This window comes from Aotus nancymaae, unplaced genomic scaffold (genome assembly GCF_030222135.1).
Source record: "Aotus nancymaae isolate 86718 unplaced genomic scaffold, 86718_ANA_hifiasm-v0.15.2.pri h1tg000077l, whole genome shotgun sequence".
Classification (NCBI taxonomy): Eukaryota; Metazoa; Chordata; class Mammalia; order Primates; family Aotidae; genus Aotus; species Aotus nancymaae.
In genome coordinates, this window is record NW_026988492.1 from 6,074,115 (window position 1) to 6,098,249 (window position 24,135).

A 24,135-nucleotide genomic window follows, 5' to 3' on the forward strand; every position below is an offset into this window, starting at 1 on the left:
TACTTATAAAAAGTAGATTGAGGCCGGGTGCAGTGGCTCATGCCTGTAATCCCAGCACTTTGGGAGGCTCAAGTGGGTGGATCACCTGAGGTTAGAAGTTCAAGACCAGCCTGGCCAACATGGTGTAACCCCATCTCTACTAAAAATACAAAAAAAAAAAAAATTAGCTGGGCATGGTGGCATACACCTATAAACCCAGCTACTTGGGAGGCTGAGGCCAGAGAATTGCTTGAACCAGGGAGGTGGAGGCTGCAGTGAGCTGAGATTGCACTACTGCATTCCAGCCTGGTCAACAGAGTGAGACTCTGTCCAAAAAAAAAAAATAGATTGAAAGCAATATTCTAAAACACTGACATAATCTACTGCTTTTTGGATGGCTAATATTTGCTTTTTTGAATTATTATTATTTTTTTACACCAAGACCTGTATTCTCAAGACAGAGTGAATCCTTTCCCAGCTCTGAACACCGGTTCTTATTGCTTTGGGTAGCCACCGTCTCTTATTTCCTGAGTTTGTAATTGCTTTTCAAGTTCTTTTAAGATTTTCCCCCCAAAAGTAATTAGCAAAGAATTCCGTTAACATTTTTGATTTAACGTTTCTGAGTTTAAAACTATGCTGTCCTTAATGCTTCTTTTCTTCTCTCTCCTTATGAATGTTTCCTCTTTGGCAATTGCTTGTAAAGTGAACCTATCCCCGCTTCGTGTCCTGAGGGCACCCACCCTGTAATGGCAAGACTTCCTAGCCCCACTGTAGCTAGGACCACTGTGCAGCCTGCCAGGTACTGGACAGATACGGATGCATGTGGCACCCGGGGCACAGGTGCCAGCCAGCAGATGCATCACAAAGTCTTGAATGTCTGTTGTTGGTTTGACAAACAAGTCAGTGCCATGAGTTGTTCCGGAATGCGTGACATTTTGTTTGTCATAGCGCAAGGTGCTGATAACCACATGCTGGCATGCATGGGAAAACCTTTCGTCTCTCTGTATGTTATGTGTTAGAACTAGGATCACACTAACTCACGTATCTAGTTGCTTTGTTTCTGTTTTTAATAATGTCATCCCTCAAAAATGTTGTTCTTCATCTAAAATACTGTTACAGCACTTAATAAAGATTAACAGAAAAATGGGACATTGGATGGGCGCGGTGGCTCCCGCCTGTAATTCCAGCACTTCGGAAGGCCAAGGCAGGCAGATCACAAGGTCAGGAGATAGATCAAGACCGTCCCAGCCAACATGGTGAAACCCCGTCTCTACTAAAAATACAAAAATTAGCCGGGCGTGGTGGCCTGTGCCTAGAATCTCAGCTACTTGGGAGGCTGAGGCAGGAGAATCACTTGAACCCGGGAGGCAGAGGTTGCAATGAGCTGAGATTGCATCACTGCACTCCAGCCTGGCAACAGAGCAAGACTCCATCAAAAGAAAGAAAGAGAGAAAGAGACAGAGAGAGAGAGGAGAAAAGCAAAGAAAAGAAAAAAATAAAAGAAAGAAAGAGAGAGAACAGAAGAGAAGAGCAAAGCAAAGAAAAATAATGGGACATTATTATGATAAGACCCAGTCTTTTTCAAACACCTGTACACACAAATACATGTTGAAAACAATCCTCCCTCTTTCTAATTTATAGGGAGACAATGCCATTTTATTTGGGGACTGGGAAAATAACAATTTATAGTGTCTAAACGTAGATGTTTTACTATTGTGTTTCGGATTTTGGGGCTTTAAAATTATGTCCTTACACCAGGTCACATCCCTTCATTTTACTGTTACGTGAGCCAAAACACAAAAGCTAAAAATGATGCAGTGCAGGGATAAAGCTGGCACACCCACAGCAGGGCCGTCCCGGGGAAGTGGGTTTCCCTGCCCTCCTGGTTACTGCACGAGGTCCGTGGAGGACCCTGAGGCTTAGGTAGCTTTTTGTCACCAGCCTCATTATGGAGGAACATGGAGGCTGGCTGCTCTTTGGCCTGAGACAGCTGTGCACTGGGGACTCACTGGAGTCAAGGCAGAATATCTCCCTTACTAGATCTGAGAACTGGATCAGTCAGGGGCAGAAGGTATATTGCATTAAAAACCTCTCAAGATTTACAGTGACCGTGAAGACTTCAGGCTTTCCTTCTCTTCTAGCTGGAAGTTGGAGGGAGTTGTTTATTAACTTACTATGTATTTATTTATTTTTGAGACAGAGTCTTGCTCTGTCGCCCAGGATTGATCACTGCTAACTGCAGCCTCAACCTCCCAGGCTCAAGCAGTTCTCCCACCTCAGCCCCCCAAGTAGCTGGGACCACAGGTGCACACCAGCAAGCCTGGCTAATTTTTATATTTCTGGTAGAGATGAGGTTTCACATTGTTGCCCCGGCTGGTCTCCAGCTCCTAAATTCAAGTGATCCTCTTGCCTTGGCCTTCGATAGGTGTGAGCCATCGTACCCAGCCAGTGGGAGGGATTTACAATCCACTGACATTTTCTTTACTCTCCTGGTTATTGGAAATTGCAGATTTAAGTACCTTTTAGAAAACTGGTAGGAACCTATGAGAGTAAACGCTAAGCTGAAGCAGTGACTCTTTAAAAATTAAGCCATTTGTCTTTAGCAAGTGACAATCAAGACCTTCTGTTATTATGTAGTTGACAGAAGACCATATCGTTTCCTAATTGTTTAGAATGAAAGACCACCTTCAGAACACATCTTCAGATAATGTCTGAATGCACCGTGGGTAATGCTGTGCGACTCCCTTTCATTCTGTTTATTGTGATACTAACAATGCCACCTCTCTGTCTGAGATAAGGTATAGCCAAGCTGGCTTCAGTGTCTCAAATAGGAAATTCGTTTTGTAGAAATAATTCAGAGCTAAAGGTCTGCTGTTCATAGAAGTGGTGACGCTAAGTGTCCTGTGCCAACCCTGCTTGTTGAACAGCTGAACGGCTGCCTGCCTCTGTCCTAGATGTGATTAGGGCAAAAGAAGCCCTTTGCAAAACGAAGTGACACTTAACATGGAAACTTAACACTTAACATGGAAACTTAGCAGTGGGCTTTTGTTTGTTGGTATCTGTGTTGCTGATATTTTGTTTTTTTCAGATTACAGGCCTCCGCTCACCAAAAAGCTTTAGCCAAAGACCAGACAAATGAGGGCAAAGAGCTGGCTGAGCAAGGAGAACCTGATTCCTCCACTCTCAGCTTAGCTGAGAAGTTGGCCTTGTTTAACAAATTGTCCCAGCCAGTCTCAAAAGCGATTTCTACCCGGAACAGAATAGATATGAGACAGAGGAGAATGAACTCTCGCTATCAAACTCAGCCAGTCACGCTGGGAGAGGTGGCGCAGGTGGGTGCGTTGTAGTCCAATTGCGGTTCGTGTCTGTGTTCTTAAATCGTCGCATGGCAGTGCTGCTCTGAGGTTAATGATGCCATTAAGGTGTTCTACCAGGAAACTGCTACCTGCAGGTGATTTGGTAATAACTTTCTTCCCACAAACGCTAACCCTACCGAGCATGTTCCTCTTTTCTTGTTTTCATACCTTGCTGAAATATCTAGAATGAGTCCATTTTGGAGAGAAAAAAAAATAGTATCCACAACTGCCTTTTACCCAGAGGATTTTGTTTAATGAGACGTATTATGTAACTATGTCCAGGAGTGGTTTTCCCCTAAGAGAAACAGTGAAACTGCATCAAATCGCGTATTTCAGCTTCTGTCAATTCATAAGCCAGGATTTCCATAGACGATGTTTTACAAGCAGCTTCTTCCTTTTTAACTGTGTCCTTCCAGGTGCAGAGTGGAAAGCTCATTCCTTTCTCGCCTGCTGTGAACACATCGGTGTCTACTGTAGCATCCACGGTTGCCCCAATGTATGCCGGGGATCTTCACACGAAGCCACCTCTTGATGCCAATGCAAGTGCCACTGACCATAAATTTTCTTCTTCGATGGAAAATTCAGACTCTCCAGTTAGAAGCATTCTAAAATCACCAGCTTGGCAGCCCTTGGTAGAGAGTAGCGGGAACAAGGGACTGTTGAGAGAATATGGAGAGACGGAAAGCAAGAGAGCTTCGACAGGTCGAGACAGCGGGATGGAGAAGTATGGGTCCTTTGAGGAAGAAGCATCCTACCCCATCCTGAACAGAGCCAGGGAAGGAGACAGCCATAAGGAACCTAAATATGCCGTCCCCAGGAAAGGAAGCCTGGAACGGGTGAATCCTCCCATCACTCACCTTGGGGATGAACTGAAGGAATTTTCCGTGGCTAGAACAAGTGCACAAGGAAACTTGGACTTGAGAGACAGGCCCCGCTTGGAAGAGAAGGTGGAGGTGGAGAATGTTATGAAAAGGAAGTTTTCACTAAGAGGTAAAGTTTCTGCTTAATTTGTCCTATGTGTCTGTGATTGCTTTTAACAAAGTTCTAAAGGCAGTTTACAGCTAAATATTGGTTAAAAGTTCAGTGGAAATCAGGCCAGGTGCACTGGCTCATGCCTGTAACCCCAACACTTTGGGAGGCTGAGGTGGAGGGATCACAAGGTCAGGAGTTCGAGACCAGCCTGGCCTGGCCAACATGCCGAAACCTCATCTCTACTAAAAATACAAAAAATTAGCCAGGGATGGTGGTGCATGCCTGTAGTCCCAGCTACTCTGGAGGCTGAGGCAGGAGAATTGCTTGAACCCAGGAGGTGGAAGTTGTGGTGAGCCGAGATCGCACCATTGCACTCCAGCCTGGGCGACAGAGCAAGACTCTGTCTCAAGAAAAAAAAAAGTTCAATGGGAATTCTGTTCTCCCCTGGGTCTGACTAGAGAGTGCATCAAGTTTTCAGCAATAAAACTACCAGAAGCGCTTTCATGCATCTTGATAGGATTTCTCTTGACTTTGGTCACTCACACAATGGCCTTCTGAGCTGCTTAGCTCTGCTGGCCCCTTTTAGAAATTGATGACCCCAAAGATGTAGGCTGGATAAGCACAAGGAATTAAGAAAGGACTTGACCCCAGTCTCTGAATCGCTAGAGTGTTTCTTCCTGCACACGTGTTTTGCAGGCTAGCAAGCCCGCTGAGTGGGCCTTTCACCATCTTTCTAAGTTTGCATAAAACAGGACAGCGTCAGTTATAATAAAGGGTTTGGTTTGTGAGTACAGCACATTTGAATGTTAAAGTATTGTTTTGGAGACTAGAACCGTTCTGGGGTGAGTAGTTAAAGCTGACTTCCTGTGTCTCACACCAATTGCCACGAAGCATTTTGCTGTGTGGGGACCCTCTGGGAAGCGTGGTTTTCTCACAGTGTAGCGTGCTGCAGATTTGCATAAATCCCAGCGGATTGGGTCACCCGCCGCGCGCCCACGGATTGAACTCCGAGAGCTGCGCTGTTGGGGGCGAATCGCTGGAAGAACGTTCCCCTGAGGAGTTCGGTGCTGATGTCGCTCTTTTCCTTCCCAGCGGCAGAGTTCGGGGAGCCGGCTTCCGAGCAGACGGGGTCAGCTGCTGGGAAAACTGTGGCCCAACCCGCAGCCCCCGCGTCCTGGAAGCCCCAGGATTCTTCGGAACAGCCGCAGGAGAGGCTCTGCCAGAATCCATGTGCGATGTTTGCTGCTGGAGAGATCAAAACGCCGACGGGGGAGGGCCTTTCCGACTCACCCAGCAAAACCATGTCTATTAAAGAAAGGTAATGAGACTCAGGGAGCGAAAAGTGAATCCCTCGGGGAGGAGCTCACAGCTGGCTTTTAGAAAGCGATCTGGGTGGGGGGCAAAGAGATGAAATCACACACTCAGCTTCTAACGGGCTGGGCTGTTACCCTGGAGTCATTCCGAGAAGCCGAGGTGTTCACAAGTGAACTGCCTTTGCTCCTGAGCCTGGTTTGGTAACGAAGACAGGGCGGGTTCCAGACTCAGATGAGAAGACGAACAGAAACAGACTTTTTGCTTTATTTGTATGTTTCCATTGTCCCAATATCTTTTATAATATTAAATTATTGGCTTATCTGGTGACAGGAGCTGAGATCTTGGCTCTTTCCCTATTAGATACACAGGGTTCATACTGAATGCACAAACCATTTGTGACTTTGTGTAAAATTTGTGTGGAGGGAATGAAGATAAATTGACATACAGGGCACCCATCTTTGGGCTTAGAATCCAACTTTTGTTTCCTTTACAGAAAATAAAATGGATGACTTTTCTGAACTGCATTTAGAAATTTTATGTCAGGTAATAGCTTGAAAGATTGCGTTTGAACATCAAATTACACAGTAATCTCATTTCTTGCAAAGAATGACACAGGGTGCAGAAGAACATAATTTAAATGAGACGCATACAGAGAATTGGAAGTAAATTACCTTGGGGATGTGTTTTCCTTGTTAACCTTTAACTATAGATGAATTAAGCAGCAAAACATGCAATAGTGGGAATAAATGCAGAGTTCGATAGCAGAGTAGGGTGACTAGATAAAAATGTATTGTACTCAGGTGATAGACATCCTAAGTACGGACTTGATCTCTATGCATTACATATGTGTAACAAAATTTCTCATGCACCACACCACATAAATTTGTACAAAAAAGGAGAAAGTCTTCAATAGGAAAAAAAACGTGATGGAATAGTGATAGGAAAACTGGGTGAAGAAAAGTCTTGTCAACTCCAGAGAATAATTAGGAGAAGCATTTCCATCGCCTGTCCCCGCAGTTCTGACAGCTTCCCCCCTTCCTCAGCAGCTCCATCGCCTGTCCCCGCAGTTCTGACAGCTTCTCCCCTTCCTCAGCAGCTCCATCGCCTGTCCCCGCAGTTCTGACAGCTTCCCCCCTTCCTCAGCAGCTCCATCGCCTGTCCCCGCAGTTCTGACAGCTTCCCCCCTTCCTCAGCAGCTCCATCGTCTGTCCCCGCAGTTCTGACAGCTTCCCCCCTTCCTCAGCAGCTCCATCGCCTGTCCCCGCAGTTCTGACAGCTTCCCCCCTTCCTCAGCAGCTCCATCGCCTGTCCCCGCAGTTCTGACAGCTTCCCCTCTTCCTCAGCAGCTCCATCGCCTGTCCCCGCAGTTCTGACAGCTTCCCCCCTTCCTCAGCAGCTCCATCGCCTGTCCCCGCAGTTCTGACAGCTTCCCCCCTTCCTCAGCAGCTCCATCGTCTGTCCCCGCAGTTCTGACAGCTTCCCCCCTTCCTCAGCAGCTCCATCGCCTGTCCCCGCAGTTCTGACAGCTTCCCCCCTTCCTCAGCAGCTCCATCGTCTGTCCCCGCAGTTCTGACAGCTTCCCCCCTTCCTCAGCAGCTCCATCGTCTGTCCCCGCAGTTCTGACAGCTTCCCCCCTTCCTCAGCAGCTCCATCGCCTGTCACCGCAGTTCTGACAGCTTCCCCCCTTCCTCAGCAGCTCCATCGTCTGTCCCCGCAGTTCTGACAGCTTCCCCCCTTCCTCAGCAGCTCCATCGCCTGTCCCCGCAGTTCTGACAGCTTCCCCCCTTCCTCAGCAGCTCCATCGCCTGTCCCCGCAGTTCTGACAGCTTCCCCTCTTCCTCAGCAGCTCCATCGCCTGTCCCCGCAGTTCTGACAGCTTCCCCCCTTCCTCAGCAGCTCCATCGCCTGTCCCCGCAGTTCTGACAGCTTCCCCCCTTCCTCAGCAGCTCCATCGCCTGTCCCCGCAGTTCTGACAGCTTCCCCCCTTCCTCAGCAGCTCCATCGCCTGTCCCCGCAGTTCTGACAGCTTCCCCTCTTCCTCAGCAGCTCCATCGCCTGTCCCCGCAGTTCTGACAGCTTCCCCCCTTCCTCAGCAGCTCCATCGCCTGTCCCCGCAGTTCTGACAGCTTCCCCCCTTCCTCAGCAGCTCCATCGCCTGTCCCCGCAGTTCTGACAGCTTCCCCCCTTCCTCAGCAGCTCCATCGCCTGTCCCCGCAGTTCTGACAGCTTCCCCCCTTCCTCAGCATTTCCATCGCCTGTCCCCGCAGTTCTGACAGCTTCCCCCCTTCCTCAGCAGCTCCATCGCCTGTCCCCGCAGTTCTGACAGCTTCCCCCCTTCCTCAGCAGCTCCATCGCCTGTCCCCGCTGTTCTGACAGCTTCCCCCCTTCCTCAGCAGCTCCATCGCCTGTCCCCGCAGTTCTGACAGCTTCCCCCCTTCCTCAGCAGCTCCATCGCCTGTCCCCACAGTTCTGACAGCTTCCCCCCTTCCTCAGCAGCTCCATCGTCTGTCCCCGCAGTTCTGACAGCTTCCCCCCTTCCTCAGCAGCTCCATCGCCTGTCCCCGCAGTTCTGACAGCTTCCCCCCTTCCTCAGCAGCTCCATCGTCTGTCCCCGCAGTTCTGACAGCTTCCCCCCTTCCTCAGCAGCTCCATCGCCTGTCCCCGCAGTTCTGACAGCTTCCCCCCTTCCTCAGCAGCTCCATCGCCTGTCCCCGCAGTTCTGACAGCTTCCCCTCTTCCTCAGCAGCTCCATCGCCTGTCCCCGCAGTTCTGACAGCTTCCCCCCTTCCTCAGCAGCTCCATCGCCTGTCCCCGCAGTTCTGACAGCTTCCCCTCTTCCTCAGCAGCTCCATCGCCTGTCCCCGCAGTTCTGACAGCTTCCCCCCTTCCTCAGCAGCTCCATCGCCTGTCCCCGCAGTTCTGACAGCTTCCCCCCTTCCTCAGCAGCTCCATCGCCTGTCCCCGCAGTTCTGACAGCTTCCCCCCTTCCTCAGCAGCTCCATCGCCTGTCCCTGCAGTTCTGACAGCTTCCCCCCTTCCTCAGCAGCTCCATCGCCTGTCCCCGCAGTTCTGACAGCTTCCCCCCTTCCTCAGCAGCTCCATCGCCTGTCCCCGCAGTTCTGACAGCTTCCCCCCTTCCTCAGCAGCTCCATCGCCTGTCCCCGCAGTTCTGACAGCTTCCCCCCTTCCTCAGCAGCTCCATCGCCTGTCCCCGCAGTTCTGACAGCTTCCCCCCTTCCTCAGCAGCTCCATCGCCTGTCCCCGCTGTTCTGACAGCTTCCCCTCTTCCTCAGCAGCTCCATCGCCTGTCCCCGCAGTTCTGACAGCTTCCCCCCTTCCTCAGCAGCTCCATCGCCTGTCCCCGCAGTTCTGACAGCTTCCCCCCTTCCTCAGCAGCTCCATCGCCTGTCCCCGCAGTTCTGACAGCTTCCCCCCTTCCTCAGCAGCTCCATCGCCTGTCCCCACAGTTCTGACAGCTTCCCCCCTTCCTCAGCAGCTCCATCGCCTGTCCCCGCAGTTCTGACAGCTTCCCCCCTTCCTCAGCAGCTCCATCGCCTGTCCCCGCAGTTCTGACAGCTTCCCCCCTTCCTCAGCAGCTCCATCGCCTGTCCCCGCAGTTCTGACAGCTTCCCCCCTTCCTCAGCAGCTCCATCGCCTGTCCCCACAGTTCTGACAGCTTCCCCCCTTCCTCAGCAGCTCCATCGCCTGTCCCCGCAGTTCTGACAGCTTCTCCCCTTCCTCAGCAGCTCCATCGCCTGTCCCCGCAGTTCTGACAGCTTCCCCTCTTCCTCAGCAGCTCCATCGCCTGTCCCCGCAGTTCTGACAGCTTCTCCCCTTCCTCAGCAGCTCTATCGCCTGTCCCGCAGTTCTGACAGCTTCCCCCCTTCCTCAGCAGCTCCATCGCCTGTCCCGCAGTTCTGACAGCTTCCCCCCTTCCTCAGCAGCTCCATCGCCTGTCCCCGCAGTTCTGACAGCTTCCCCCCTTCCTCAGCAGCTGCCACCACACAGAAGCCTGCATGCTTTGTTAGGCACTGACCACGTTTATTTTTCTAGATACATTTCAAACTGCCTAAGACTATACCAAACCACAATGAAAAGTCTTCTATTTTTTTTTCTTTCTTTATCTTTTTCCTTTTTTTTTTTTTTTTTTTTTTTTTGAGACAGAGTCTCACTCTGTCGCCCAGGCTGGAGTGCAGTGGTGCAGTCTCTGCTGACTGCAACCTCCACCTCCCAGGTTCAAGGGATTCTCCTGCCTCAGCCTCCCAAGCTGGAATGACAGACGCATGCCACCATGCCTGGCTAATTTTTTGCATTTTTAGTAGAGACAGGTTTTCACTGTGTTAGCCAGGATGATCTCCATCTCCTGACCTCATGATCTACCCTCCTCGGCCTCCCAAAGTGCTGGGATTACAGGCATGAGCCACCACGCCCTGCCCCTTCTTTCTCTCTCTCTTTTTTTCTTTTTCCAGAAGCATAGTCTTCCTCTGTTCCCCAGGCTAGAGGGCAGTGGTGCTATCACAGCTCACTGCAGCCTTGAACTCCTGGACTCAAATGATCCTCCTGTCTTAGCCTCCCCAGTAGCTGGGACTACAGACATGTACCACCATGCCTGGTTAATTTTTTCAAAAAGATTTTTCGTAGAGTTGGGAGGTCTCACCATGTTGCCCAGGCTGGTCTCAAACTCCTGACTCAGGTAGTTCTCCTACATACCTCAGTCTTCCAAAGTGCAGCGATTACAGACGTGCACCACCATGCCTGGACCGTCTTTCTAGTTTTAAGCCAAGCTTCTTGAATATTATTTGTAAAGTAATAGATGGCATCTTTTTCACCTGACAAATTAATAAGATTGTTAAATCTGAGTTCATGATAAGTTAGACCTGGTAGGCTGAGGGGCAGAGGGAGGGGCAGAGGAGTCCATGCAGTGAGGAGAGAGGTGTCTTCAACCAGGGAAGCAGTTGGGCCTATTGAGGTTTGAAGTTCTCTTCCATGAAAACAGGACTCAAAGAGAGTTTCATCCTAGAAATCCAAGTATTGACAACTCGTTAGGTGAGAAGGAAGAGAAATCATTTAAGGAAATTAACAGTAAATATCACTTATGCACAAGTTCTGATGTTTTATACATGAGGAAATATCCCTGGGGTACTCTCCAGTGGGAAATACTCGTATCATGCCCCCTTCTTTCAAAGGCTTTTAAAGGAGCCTCCCCATGTTTGGGTATTTTCTGTCAGTGGGGACTTAGGACTTCTGATGGAGGAGCCCTGTGTCCGTCCACTAAGCCATAATTCCTGACGTATGTTAGACTTTTCTCCGAGTTTAATGAGGAAACAGAGACCGGAGTGAGGAAATTAAAAGCCAATTTATTCGGCTCCCGGGTGAGGTTCTATGGTCCGGGAGGGGCCAGAGAAGTTGCGCTTCTCTTCTTGGGGTGTGGGGTTTTATAGGGAGTAGAAGTGGCTGATTGACTACGGGGGAAACAAAGACAAGGTAGTTCTATTGGGTGTTAAAAGACTGGGGACGGGCGAGGTGAACAAAGCGGGGGCATTTCCATTGGGTATGAAGGGAGTGAGCACGGACGAGGGGCTGGCCGAGGATGTACGGGGGAGCTACCATAGGGCAGGCTCTTGGCAGGCCTTTTCAAAATTTGTGGCAGGTGCAGGGCTGAGATTGGAATGCGGACATGGGCAAGGGGAGCCTGCGTGGAGAGGGCAAATGCTGAGCAATGTGCTCAGTATGATGATGTAGTTTTTAGGCACGGAGAGAGAAGGGCATGTCCATTCGGCTCCCAAGGAGGCACCGGCCTTACAACGTACTTGCCTGTATTTTGGTAAATTTTAGTTGATCTGTATCTTTCTGAAAGTTTTAATCCTATAAAATTCTCATTTTTAAACTGAGACATGGGAAGCTGCAGATCCTTAGCTTGGGCTTTGTGAACATCTAAGGTCTTCGGGGATGGCTGGAAAGCGTCTGTGACGGGCGTGGAAGTGTGTTGAGAATTGGATGTGTGAGCGTGCACCTGCTGGCCGGCAGAGACCACAACTTACCATGGTCTCCAGGAGATCCCTAAGCCCGGTCTGTTCAGAATCATGGTAGACAGGAACGCTTGATGGATATTCAGCTATTCAGTTTGTTAAAATACGTTTAAGAAAGGACGGAAGGCCGGGCGCGGTGGCTCACGCCTGTAATCCCAGCACTTTGGGAGGCCGAGGCGGGCGGATCACGAGGTCAAAAGATCGAGACCATCCTGGCCAACATGGTGAAACCCCGTCTCTACTAAAAAATACAAAAATCGACTGGGTGTGGTGGCGCGCCTCTGTAGTCCCAGCTACTCAGGAGGCTGAGGCAGGAGAATTGCTTGAACCCGGGAGGCAGAGGTTGCAGTGAGCCGAGATCACACCACTACACTCCAAAAAAAAAAAAAAGGAAAGGACGACGGACACTTTATTTAGCAGCTATGTCTGTAATAAATTACACTAACACAAAATACATTACCAGTGATCTTTTCCCCCTTACCTTGACAGCACTTTTATTTGTACTTTGCTGAAAATAACGAAATTACATATATTTACAATTCATTCGTGATAGCTTTGCCCTAAATGGGACTTTAATCCCTCACTTTTGTGAAAATGGAATAATGAAGCTTAAACGAATTAAAATAAGAATGTTATTCCTTATTCCCGTATTTATTTGGGCTTTACTTGCTTTCTTGAGAAAGAAATGTATAAAATCATAAGATTTCCCAACCTTATTCAGCTGCCTCTGACTGCCTCGTTTTACTAAAAGAGGAATTTAGCTCCGGGAGCCTCCAGGACCACGTAGGGAATAGAACTGACCTAGGGGCCACGTCTCCAACTGTCCCCTGGTTCATGGCAAGACTGGGGTGTGCTCAGTTTAGTGTTAGGGCAGCCAACTTTGTGTCTTCTAACCAGGAGAATATGGTGAGGACAGAAAGTCCAGCTAGACAGCAGCGTTACAAAGACATACCATCTTTCTTCATGAATTTTCTCAGTTCACATGTTCCTAACATGGCTTATTTCAAATTACACATCCACGTTCACATTTCAGTGTCTAAGAAATAGAGCCTGGGATTTACAGATTTCCTTCGTGTTTTTTATAAATGGCTGTGCCCGCGAAGGAGGGCAGGTCTGTCTTCAGCCTTGTTGTGTCAGTCTCTCTCCTGTCTGGGGCCTGAATACATTGAGTTCTCCATGCTAAGTGCTACCAGAGTCACAGACGGCCTTCTGCATTTTGGGCATGATATCTCATTTAATTTTTATTTTTATTTTTTGAGACAGAGTCTCACTCTGTCACTCAGGCTGAAGTTCAGAGGCAGGATCTTGGCTCACTGCAACCTCCGCCTCCCAGGTTCAAGGGATTCTCCTGCCTCAGCCTCCAGAGTAGCTGGGATTACAGGCATGCGCCACCATGCATGACTAATTTTTTGTATTTTTAGTAGAGATGGAGTTTCTCCATGTTGGTCAAGATGGTCTTGAACTCCTGACCTTAGTGATCTTCCCGCCTCGGCCTCCCAAAGCACTGGGATTACAGGCATGAGCTACCGTACCCAACCCTTTTTTAAAAAAATCTTTTCTGACATTGAGAATGTCAAATTTGAACCATAACCAGCATAAAATTTAGGATGCAGTCGACTTTTCCCATTGGATTAGGAAAATCGCTATTTTCTAACTGTCCACATGATGTGTGTTTAAATTGTCCCTGTTTGGGAACTTGTTTGAGAAGCATTGTGAATTAAATAATTCTTACGTTATTTAGGGATAAAACCTTTGCTATTGCTTAAAGCATACCTTAGGACTTTAGAAATCTTATTTATTTCCACAACGTCAGAAACAGTGGCATCTGAGCTTTCATATTTGGGGAAGAAGACTATTGGAAAAGAAAAACAGAGCCATCCTTCACTTCGAGAAACTGGTGGCGTGTAAGGACTTAGTGGAACTCCCTGAACTGCTGCAGAATCCGCCTCGCCTCTGTGGAGTTCTGCCCTAGGGGGACTGGCTGGAGGCTCCTGGGTTTCCTGCATGCCCGCCCCGCCCCCACCATCCACCCTTCTGTACCCCACCCAGTCAGAGGCTGTCTCCCTGTCTCTTCCACAAACTCCAGGTTCTTAACCACTAGAGGGCCCCAGATTTTTGTGGGACTAGGAATAGAGATGTAATTCCCCTTTGCTCCCTCCTTTCCTTTTCCTTTCTTTCTTTCTTTTTAATTTTTCTAAACAGGATCTTGCTCTTTTGCCCAGGCTGGAGTGCAGCGGTGTGATCATAGCTCACTGCAGCCTCCTGGAACTCTACTGATCCTCCCACTTCAGCCTCCAAGGAGCTGGGACTTGAGGCACACACCACCATGCTCAGCTGACTTTTTACGTTTACCTTTTATTTTTTTGTAGAGACAGAATCTTGCTCTGTGGCCCAGGCTGGTCTCCACCTCCTGGCCTCAAGTAGTCCTCCCACGTCAGCCTCCAAGGTGCTGGGATTACAGGTGTGACCCGGTATGCCTGGGCCTCCTTTTCCAGTGTTTGATTTGTCTCTATTTAAAATACACTTTGGTTCATTCACTTCTCCAACTTGTGAACCAGCCAGGACCAAGATGTAATATAAGTACTTATGTGTGCGTTTCAGCCCTATCTGAGATCTGTGAGGTGCCCGTAATTCTCTAAAATGAAGGGGAAATTCTAAAAAGAGAGAGAGAGAAAGCACACCTTATTTAGTATTAGGGGCACATGTCATGCCTCCTCTTTGACCCAGCCTGGACTGCTCTGAGCCTGAAGTCCTTGTTCCCAGCAAGCAGGGCTCTCAGGCCAGCATTCCCTGCAGAATCGTGTGGGCTGTGGAAGGGGAGGAGCCGCTACCCGGGCGGCCTGGCAGGCACCTGTCATGGTGGCCCTGGGCCAGGCTTCAGTGACTAAGCCAGTGTTGTGCGTCTCCCTGGGTTCGCGCAGCCCCGGGCCAGGCTGCTGCCCAGGCTCCCAGCACCACAGTCCCGCAAACAGCACTTGGACTTGGCAGTTGTGAAAAGCGCTGACAGTTGTTTGAATTGCACCGGCAGGAATTTATGTCCTGCATAGACCCAGACATCGGCTCCTCGACCCTCTCGGAGCCTGGCAGTCTGCGGTGAGTGGGAGCTCCATGAGCTCACAGGAGGAAGGAACATGTTTGGGAAGATCTCCCGCCCTCCTCAGCGTGGGGGACACCAACGAGGAAATCTAAAGGGACAGGAAGAACACGTTCAAATTCTAGTGTGTGTTACTTTCAAGTTACCCGTCATGCACTCCGGAGGCTGTGGGCTCGGGCTGGCTGCAAGTGCCACGTGGGCTCCAGGAAGCTCAGTCTCTTCCACGTTATTCTGGTTATGCTGTAGTCTCCGGGAGTCCCTAATGGTGACCCTGCTGGCACATGTAGAAGCAGAATTTCAGGGTTTGGAATGGAGGAATTCTTTGACGGCCATCCCATGGTGGGAAACACCTTCTAAGAAAGCCAGAATCCTGTGCCCTTCCTAAAACGGTACAGCAAAAACGTGTCTGGTCAGCTAATGTTCTGCCGCAGTGAAACAGGCTAAGCACAGGCAGGCAAGGGTTGTGGTCACGTCTCTCTGCCCACTACCATCCAGTGTGACCTCAGTCAGTGGAATTCCTGACCCGGATGTGCTCATGCCCTTGTCCGTCAGAAATGGGAATAACAATTTCCAATACATTAGGGGTCGCCATGCAGATCAGCAGAGTATAAGGTGGACGAGGCGGTGACCTCAGATGCCACAGCTCGTGTTTTTCTAAGTCAGTTTTAGATGCCGCAAAGCAACCACCAGGGAAACCATCCTGATGCAGGTGCTGGTGTCCTTGCCCTAGACTTCTGAGAACTTCTTTTTGAGAAGGTCTTCAAAGACTGGAGCTCGTGACTTTCAATAAACTCAGCTCATGAAGATGAATTTGATTTTTTAAAAATTCATCATTTGAATCCAATCTGATTAACAAGGTGGATGGTCAAGAGGAGTAACTGCCGGTCTGGGTCGAAGGTGAGGTGAGTGAAGCTGGTTCTGAGGCCAGTTTGCAAGGAGAATATCAATGAGATGAGTGCTGACTCCACAAGACGATGAACTGGAAAGAATTCTTCACTTGGGGATTAAAGTGCTGGCATGCTTACTTTTTGAAAGTCTCATTCGTTGATGCTTTGAAAGCTCAACTACAGCATGCAAATATGAATTTCTTTTAATGATTTTATTTTGTGAGATTCTTTTATTAGAACAAAACTGACTCATTCAAAATAATTGGAGAAAAGATGCATCATAGTCATTATATATAGTACAAAATGATGCAGATTAAAACACTTACAGGAATCTAGATTTCGTGTCCAAGCCCATGAACTAGCCCTTGTAGCATGCAGGGTGCTGTTAAACATTCAAGAATTACAGGAGTTAGGACCAAATGAGACCTTGACCCAAATGGGCTCTGCATGAAACTGATAAGGCAGCCTCACCACAGTTCTTGAGAATGTGCACTTGAGGTCTTATCGGCTGCCCCTTAGTAGAAGGAGGAAAACAGAAAGGAAGGGAGAAGGAGGAAGAGACTGAGGGAGGGGACAGGTCCAGAGCTCGAAGCTCCGGCCTCTTTTTTTTCATGGCTTACTTTCCGTTATTTGACTGAGTAAATAGATAAGTACTGGCATAATTGTGTACACATATGTAGATGTCCCTGGATTCTTCTTTAAGTTCTACAAAATTTGTTTTCTTATTAGCGTAACAAAACTTTTATCATAGGATATATCTCATCTCATCTCTAAAACAACTATTTAATGGGAATAGGGAAGCTTGGAAGAAGGGCCCTTAGAGATCATCTGGTCCAGTTCCTCGTGTGACAGATACGGGAGGGAGAACCGAGGTACTCAAAGGGAGCTGGTGGCCAAACTGGGACCAGAGCTGATGTGCTGCTTAAAAATACACTGTTGTCTAGGCGCGGTGGCTCACGCCTGTAATCCCAGCACTTTGGGAGGCCAAGGCAGGGGGTCACTTGAGACCAGGAGTTCAAAACTAGCTTGGGCAATATAGCAAGACCCTGTCTCTACCAAATAAAAATTTTTAAAATTAACCAGGCACAGTGATGCACACCTGTAGTCCTAGCTACTCTGGAGGCTGAGGTGGGAGAGTCACTTGAGCCCAGGAACTTGAGGCTGCAGTGAGCCATGATTGTGCCACTGCACTCAGCCTGGTGACAAAGGAAGACCCTGACTCTAAAACAAATTTATAAAAATAAAAAATACAGGCTGGGCACGGTGGCTCACACCTGTAATCCCAGCACTTTGGGAGGCCAAGGCACGTGGATCATGAGGTCAGGAGTTCGAGATGAGCCTGGCCAATATGACAAAACCCTGTCTCTACTAAAAATCCAAAAAAATAGCCGGGCATGGTAGCATGCGCCTGTAGTCCCAGCTAATTGGGAGGCTGAGGCAGAAGAATTGCTTGAACCCAGGAGGTGGAGTTTGCAGTGAGCCAAGATCGTGCCACTACACTCTAGCCTGGGCAACAGAGTGTGACTCTGTCTCAAAAATAAAAATAAAATAAAAAATACACATTTATGGATTGTGCATTAGTGATATTTAGAAGACCTGGCCCATCAGATCCAGCACAGAGGGAGAGGGCTCTAGACATTTGTTTTTCCCTCATCTTTAAATTGTTTGAGCATCAGCTCAGATGAATTTAATGATCACCACCTTTTTTTAAATTTTACCTTTTATCTTTTCCATGTTTGTTTGTCCAATGCAAATGCCTAAGATGTCTTCAATCATGTCAATACAGTTAGCCAAAACAGCCTCACGTTTGTGAAGAATAACCTTTCAGCAACCCAGTGTTCCAGCAGCTTCCTATCAAGTCGCATGTCATTGAACTAAAGTAGGTTAGGTAACAACCTCAGTTAATTAGATTCTTTTTTGGTGTATATCATTCCCTGAGGAAAGTTGAAGTGATAATTTTTTAAAAATGGGTTTGTAGAAAATAGTTTCTGTCTAAAGAAGACAGATAAGAAAGATAATATTCATTTATAGGAAAAGAACAGGGCTTAGAACGCCTGAGGAGAAACAGTCATGAACACCAAATTTTACCTCTAATTGAAAGGGATGATATTGAGAGATGGTGGGTGCTTCATGGTTTCTGTTTTAAGTCCACGTCTTCATTATTCTCTGTAACACAGCTTTAGTCCTTTAATGTTATTTCACCGAGTGACCAGAAGGCGTCGCTAGAAGACATTTTTCTCTGGGGACGGTTCTCTTGCTCTCAGCCCAAGGGCGAGGTAAAAACAGACGTTCCTTGGCTGGGATGATGGTGCATCTTTTATCTAGCAAGTCAGACTTCGGCTCTGTGTTTCAATCAGCTGTAAAATCTTCGGGGCCATCTTAGAGAAGGGACTTTATTATTTTTCCAGACATGCTGTCTTCAGAATACATGAAATTCAAAATGTTAAAATGAGGTGGCTGTGGTCATGTCTTGGCCAAAGGCGTCTCACCTACTGAGATTATGGCTCTATCGCAAGGAAGAGCTTGGTGCTGAACTCTTAGAGCCTGGCATGTTTCCCTCCTAGATTGGCACTGTTGAAGAAGAGCGGGGAGGAAGACTGGAGAAACAGACTCAGCCGGAGGCAGGAGGGCGGGAAGGCGCCGGCCAGCAGCCTGCACACCCAGGAAGCGGGGCGGTCCCTCATCACAAAGGTAACGTTCCCCATGTTAGGAAAAGCATCTGGACTAACGTCACTCCTGGAAGTGCATCAGAGAGACACGCATGTGCCACCTAATTCCTGCTCTGTGAAGCATTTGTGCGTTTTTGCTCTTAGGATACACACTGAGGGTCTGTCACAGAGCACCTGAAACTGGGCAGGAGGCCGAGCCTTGAGATGCTTTAGAACTGGGGTCAGCGACACATAACACACGGTGTCAGCAAGCAAGTGCCTGGAGGTTAAAGTGTGTACTTTTCCTTCAGTTTAAACCCCTTCTTAAATGAAGTCTGGCTTTAGAACGTTATTAAAGCTTTTATAATGAAAAAAATGGAATTCACCACTAATATCTTTAAGTTGCATGTAACATATGGACTTGGGTTTCCTGTGCAGAGATTTTAAACTAAGTATAAAAAGTAAGCACATAATTGTGGTTTGTGGGTATTTAGTTCATCACTTCAAGCGTGTTTCATGAGTAGCTATGCCTTTTATTGAGAAGGTACAGCAATGTATGTTATAAATTGAAACAAAATTAAGTAATGCGTGGTGATCCATACTAGCAAGCATTTCGTATGCGTAAGTATTGATGAACTGTTAAATTACAGATGTGATGATGACCGGCTTTTGACAGGCAGTGCGCACTTTCGTAACTGATGGTGGCTTACTTGTTGGCTGGCCCTGCAGTTGCAAATGCCCCTCCTGGCTGGAGGCGAAATGGTGCAGCAGTGACGCGCTCCCTGGCCACTTTCTAGGCCCAGAAGTCTTCAAGTAGAAAAGAAAAAGAGTGCTTTCAACCAGCTGATCCCCAGGCCCCTGTCAGCTCGAAAATAAGCATCTGTGGAAGGACGAGATGATGAGTGTGACTTTCATGCGTTAAGAAACTGACGTACAAATGAGGTGTGCACGTAAAGTGTGAGTCAGGAGTTCTGGCGCTATTCCCTCTGATACTTCCGTGTCTTCATAGGTTACACTGGAATGGCAATTTGAATTCTCTTCTTTGAGACATACATGGTGTTAAAGATGATATAACTAAGACATTTAACCTCAGCCATTTGAAAGTTCTCAGATATAACTAGGTATTTAGAAAGTATATGCATGCACGTATTTTTCACCCACCATGTGAAACTCACATTTCTAAAAGGAGATCCTGAAGTGAAAGAAAACTGCATCTGTGAAATAAGGTATCCCCACCCCCCACAAACTTTATTTAAAAGAGTCTCGAAATCATTGCTTCAAAAATGACTTTAACACGTTCCCCATAAGCAAACCTGCCGACTACTATATCCTGGCACCAAGCAGCGCCTGGCCCCTGGGCCATCATTTTGGAAGGTGCAGAGACTCCCACCCGTCGGGAGCTGAGAGTCCCAGAGAGCCAGGTGGAAATTTAAATGAAGCCAAAAAGCACAATGCAGGAGAGGTTCCTGGTGAATAGTGAAATATGTGCGCCATCCACTTAGAACGGAGGGTCACCTTAGGTGTGGAAGCCAGAAGGCTTTGAGTGGAGGATGAGAGCTGAGCCGCCTGAGCGCTGGCTAAGGCTCTTAGGAGGCAAGAGATGCCAGTTGCCCACAGCTGCCCTTGGGGTAGAAAACCCAGTGACCTGAAGCCCGGGGCTTCCACGGGGCATGGGGCTGGAATGAAGTGCTGCCTCAGGGCACGTGGAGGCTGCTGTTTTCGCAGCAACAGGGAACCTCCCACCCTTCCTCAGTGGCCTGGTTGCCTTGGCTGGAGACAGTGAGCTCTTTGAAGTTAAAAGAAGAAGGTCTATTTGAGGGCTCTGTAGCCCACACTGGGCAATCTCAGGTTCTGCTGAGGTCAGGTGTTTCTCAGGTGGCCTCTGACAACCCCTGGTTCCTTCCCGAGGGCTGGCAGTGTTTTCAGTCACCCGCTGGCTGTGCTCAAATGTGGTCGGTGAGGCGCCTTCAACCTGGTCTGTCTTAAGGGAGTCCCCAGATAGCTGAGAGGCTGCCATGCCCACTGCTTGTGGGTGTCTGAGTGCTGCCTTGGAGAAGGACAGACAGTCATGACACGTGGGCCTGAACATGGGCGCTTGCTGCAGGGAGTAGCTCTTGCCTTGCTGATGGAGAGGGACCCAGGAGAGCAGGTGCTGGAACCTTCCATCTTCAGCACCAAGGGCAGAAAGGAGCCAGCGTATGGTCAGCTCGTCACGCCCTTCACGGTTGCTGCGTTCCTGTTGTGTGCTGAGAGCCTGCTGCTGTGAGTGTGCGGTGTGTGGAAACGCAGAAGGGGCAGGAAAGAGGGGACTCCACGTTCCTGCCATTGCACCCATGAGAATACATGCAGGGTGGCAGTCAGCACCGTCCTATAAAAATAGAATGTGTGCCACATAGGTCATTTTGAAATTTTCTCAGTCACATTAAAAAATACATTAAAGACCGGGCGTGGTGGCTCATGCCTGTAATCCCAGCACTTTGGGAGGCCGAGGCGGGGGGATCACAGGGTCAGGAGATCAAGATCATCCTGCCTAACAGGGTGAAACCCCGTCTCTACTAAAAATACAAAGATTAGCTGGGCATGGCGGCAGGCGCCTGTACTCCCAGCTACTCGGGAGGCTGAGGCAGGAGAATCACTTGAACCCAGGTGGCAGAAGTTGCAGTGAGCCGAGATTGTGCCACTGCACTGCAGCCTGGGGACAAAGGGAGACTCTGTCTCAAAAAAAAGAAAATACATTAAAGGATGCCTCAAAAAATCTATACCTGTTTTGTCTCTGTCAGTGGATTAGTCTCAAAAAAAAACATACTTGAGGTGTCCCAGCCAGCATCTCATTTTCGGTCTTTTATGTAAAGATTCGCTTTGGGGCCAAGCACAGTGGCCATGCCTGGAATCCCAACACTGGGAGGCCGAGGCAAGAGGATCACTTGATCCCAGGAGTTCTAGACCAGCCTGGGGAACATGGTAACACCCCGTGTTTACCCTACAAAAATTAGCCAGGTGTGCACATGAGGTCCCAGCCACTTGGGAGGCTGATGCAGGAGGATCGCTTGAGCCCGGGAAGTTGAGGCTGCAGTGAGCAGTATTTGTATCACTACACTCCAGTCCAGGTGACAAAGCAAGACCCTGTCTCAAACAAAAACAAAATTTGGGGGCCCGTGAATAGATGCTAAGCTAGAGTTTTCATTTCTGTACTAAAAGTTCCGGCACATCTCAGGAAATGGAAGACTCACCAGTGATTCCTTCTTTCCCCATTTCACTCCCCAAAACGAAGCTAAAGAGCACTAATTGTTTACCTGGCTGTCTCTGTCATTTCCTGTGAAAAGCTGTGGGTATTCTCTTTCTCTCCCCCACTTTTCTTTCTTTCTCTTCCTTACTTCCCATCTCATCTTTCTCCTGTTCTTGGTTTAGTCTGGACCAGGCTAACCTGACTGAAACGTGGGTTCCTCTCGTAGCGTATTATACTTGGTCTAAAGGTGTTGAGCTGTTTGGCTTGTGGATTTGGCCTGGTCCGCACTGTGTGGTTTGTGTGCACTTGAGCATGGCTTGTGTACAGTTTCCTCCAGAGCCACCCATTCCACCAGAGAGGGAGAAATGAAACGAAGCGAAGTCTCAAGGAAGTGGTTGGACAGGAGTCTCTGTTACAATTAACTTTCAGTTACGTATTTATTTTCACCAAATAATTATTTTCCATTTCAACCCCATTTTGGCTTATTTGACTTTAAGGCATACACGGTGACTCCCTGTCTGTTGTGAAGGTATTCATCCAGCAAATCAGACCTTTTCCAAGAAGTGAAAACCCTTCATAGACTTGTGCATTAAGAGCCCGTGTCTGTTTCTGAGTTCCAGGTGGGAACTGGATATCCGACTGTGCTTCAGTAGCTGTGAGGTCAGTGTCTCCAGCGCAGACCTATGACAGCCCCAGAGCAAGTGCCTGAAATTTCAACAAAAGTGAATCTGGCACATTCGTACTCTCAGTGTCTGCTGTCATTGAAATTCCAGATCACAATCCAGGAGAATTTAGAGAATGAAGTCACTTTAGAGTGCGAGGTTGGGAGGGAGAGAAAGGCTGAGGGAACTCCAGATGATGATTCTGCGGTGGGGGAATGAGGTGGCCTGAGGTTCAGTCACCGCCTGGTGTGCGCACGTGCATGCTGCCTTTGAACCCGGCACGAAGTCCCTCCCGGCGATTGCGGCGCCCTGACAAGGCTCTTCCCTTCCAACACCCTGCAATGTTTCCTGTTTCAACCTGTAGGAAGAAGGAGGAGTTGCGGATGATAATGCCATTTCTAACCTGCTTTGGGTAAGCCTGACTCTAACACAGGTGTCCTCTAGATGGTGGCGGGAGTCACACCTCGCGTGATCCTGGGTGGCTCCTTCGGGCGCCCTCCCTGGTGCTTTATCTCCAGACCAGACGCAGCCCGTGTCTGCAGTGGAGAGCTGAGCCGGTGCCCTTAAATTACTTCTTTAATCATGTAATGAAAATACTTTAAAGAAGATGATATTTTCTGTTAAATGTTAGAACTGTCAATGAAAGTCTTGGTTGCCTCTCTGCAACTGACAATCTTCTATAAATTAACTCATTTAATTACTGCACAAAGCTGACGCAGGTAGTTACCTCGCGTGTGTGGATTTATTTTAGCATTAGCATTCACGGGAGGACTCTCTTGAAAAAACTGAAATTGCAGTGAGTAAATTAACATTCTGTTAGAAAAACCATTGTTCTGTCTCTCCGTCCCCCACGTCCCTGCCCGGCCCCGCTCTGACAAGTCTTCTCCTTTCCCCTTTAATCCTCTCGCTCTGCTCTGTAGGGACCTGTACATGCCTCTCCTTATTCTCCTGCTATTCCTGCTGCCCATAAACACCTGTGTTTTGTGTCGATTAATCAGGTGAGGAAAAGCTGCTCATCTGAACCCTCGCCGCAATTTCCGAGCAGCAGGGGAAGAAATTCTGTTGTAATTTGGGGAAATAACTTATTTGCTGTATTTCACTGTGAGAGGGGCATGTGTGTGTGTCCATGAGAGTGTGTATCTGTGAGTGTGTTTCTGAGTATCTGTGAGCGTGTTTCCGAGTGTGTATATCTGTGAGTGTGTGTATGAGTGTGTGTATATGAGTGTGTTTCTGAGTGTGTATCTGTGAGTGTGTCTGTGAGTGTGTGTATATCTATGAGTGCGTTTCTGAGTGTGTATCTGTGAGAGTGTGTCTGTATGTGTGTGGGTATCTGTAAGAGTGTGTGTGTGCGCACGCACACCTGCATATGTGTGTGTTTAATTGGTTCTTCATATATTTAGGGTCAGTCACACACACACTGATCCTTGCGCAGATTTTCAGGTGGGCTTGGTGGTATTAATTCACCTCATAGTCATGAAACTGGTTTAAGAGGAGAGTGTCCCTCGCGGCCTCCACGCTTTCCATCCTGAGTCAGGAGCCCAGGAGATGCGCCGGTGTCCTTGGCTCCGGCTCAGTGAGGCTGTTGTCCTGCTCAGTTCACAGAGGAGGAGGATATGTTGGAGGACATTTGGGGTGTGGAGGGACAGGAAGACTCAGCGAGGGAGGCCCCTCCAGTGGCCCTACTAAAGCAGCAGGAGGAGCTGGTTCCAATGGCCCTATTAAAACGAGAAACCACGGCCCCTCCCCCTTCCCTCCTTCCTTGCTGTAGCCGCCCTGAACCCCACGCTGGAGGGCAGACCGGGCTGAGCCACTCTGCCGGTGAACACATGGAAAATAGGAATGGCTGGTTTTTGATTTCCTCGTGGAATGTTCTTGGTGTCAAAACAGCTTCGCTTTTCCATGAATGCCAGGTTCCCACCACCTCCCTGTGGGGCTTTGCCCATCTTTCCCCTGTAGGCCCTCTGTCTC

At 48.6% G+C, this 24,135-nt stretch overlaps 1 protein-coding gene across 17 annotated transcripts in view; it reads left to right on the forward strand.

The window, feature by feature from the left end:
* The window catches only part of SVIL (supervillin), a 182,065-nt gene that overhangs the window by 105,738 nt on the left and 52,192 nt on the right, over window positions 1-24,135 (forward strand). For 6 of the 17 annotated variants that reach the window (XM_064368542.1, XM_064368536.1, XM_064368541.1 and 3 more), the window contains 6 exons: window positions 683-778; window positions 3,068-3,311; window positions 3,752-4,325; window positions 5,400-5,625; window positions 18,196-18,322; window positions 22,532-22,579. In XM_064368542.1, coding sequence (XP_064224612.1) covers window positions 683-778; window positions 3,068-3,311; window positions 3,752-4,325; window positions 5,400-5,625; window positions 18,196-18,322; window positions 22,532-22,579 — 1,315 coding nt within the window. The remainder of the gene's footprint in view (window positions 1-682; window positions 779-3,067; window positions 3,312-3,751; window positions 4,326-5,399; window positions 5,626-18,195; window positions 18,323-22,531; window positions 22,580-24,135) is intronic. The other 11 variants (XM_064368538.1, XM_064368549.1, XM_064368545.1 and 8 more) reach the window with 3 other exon arrangements.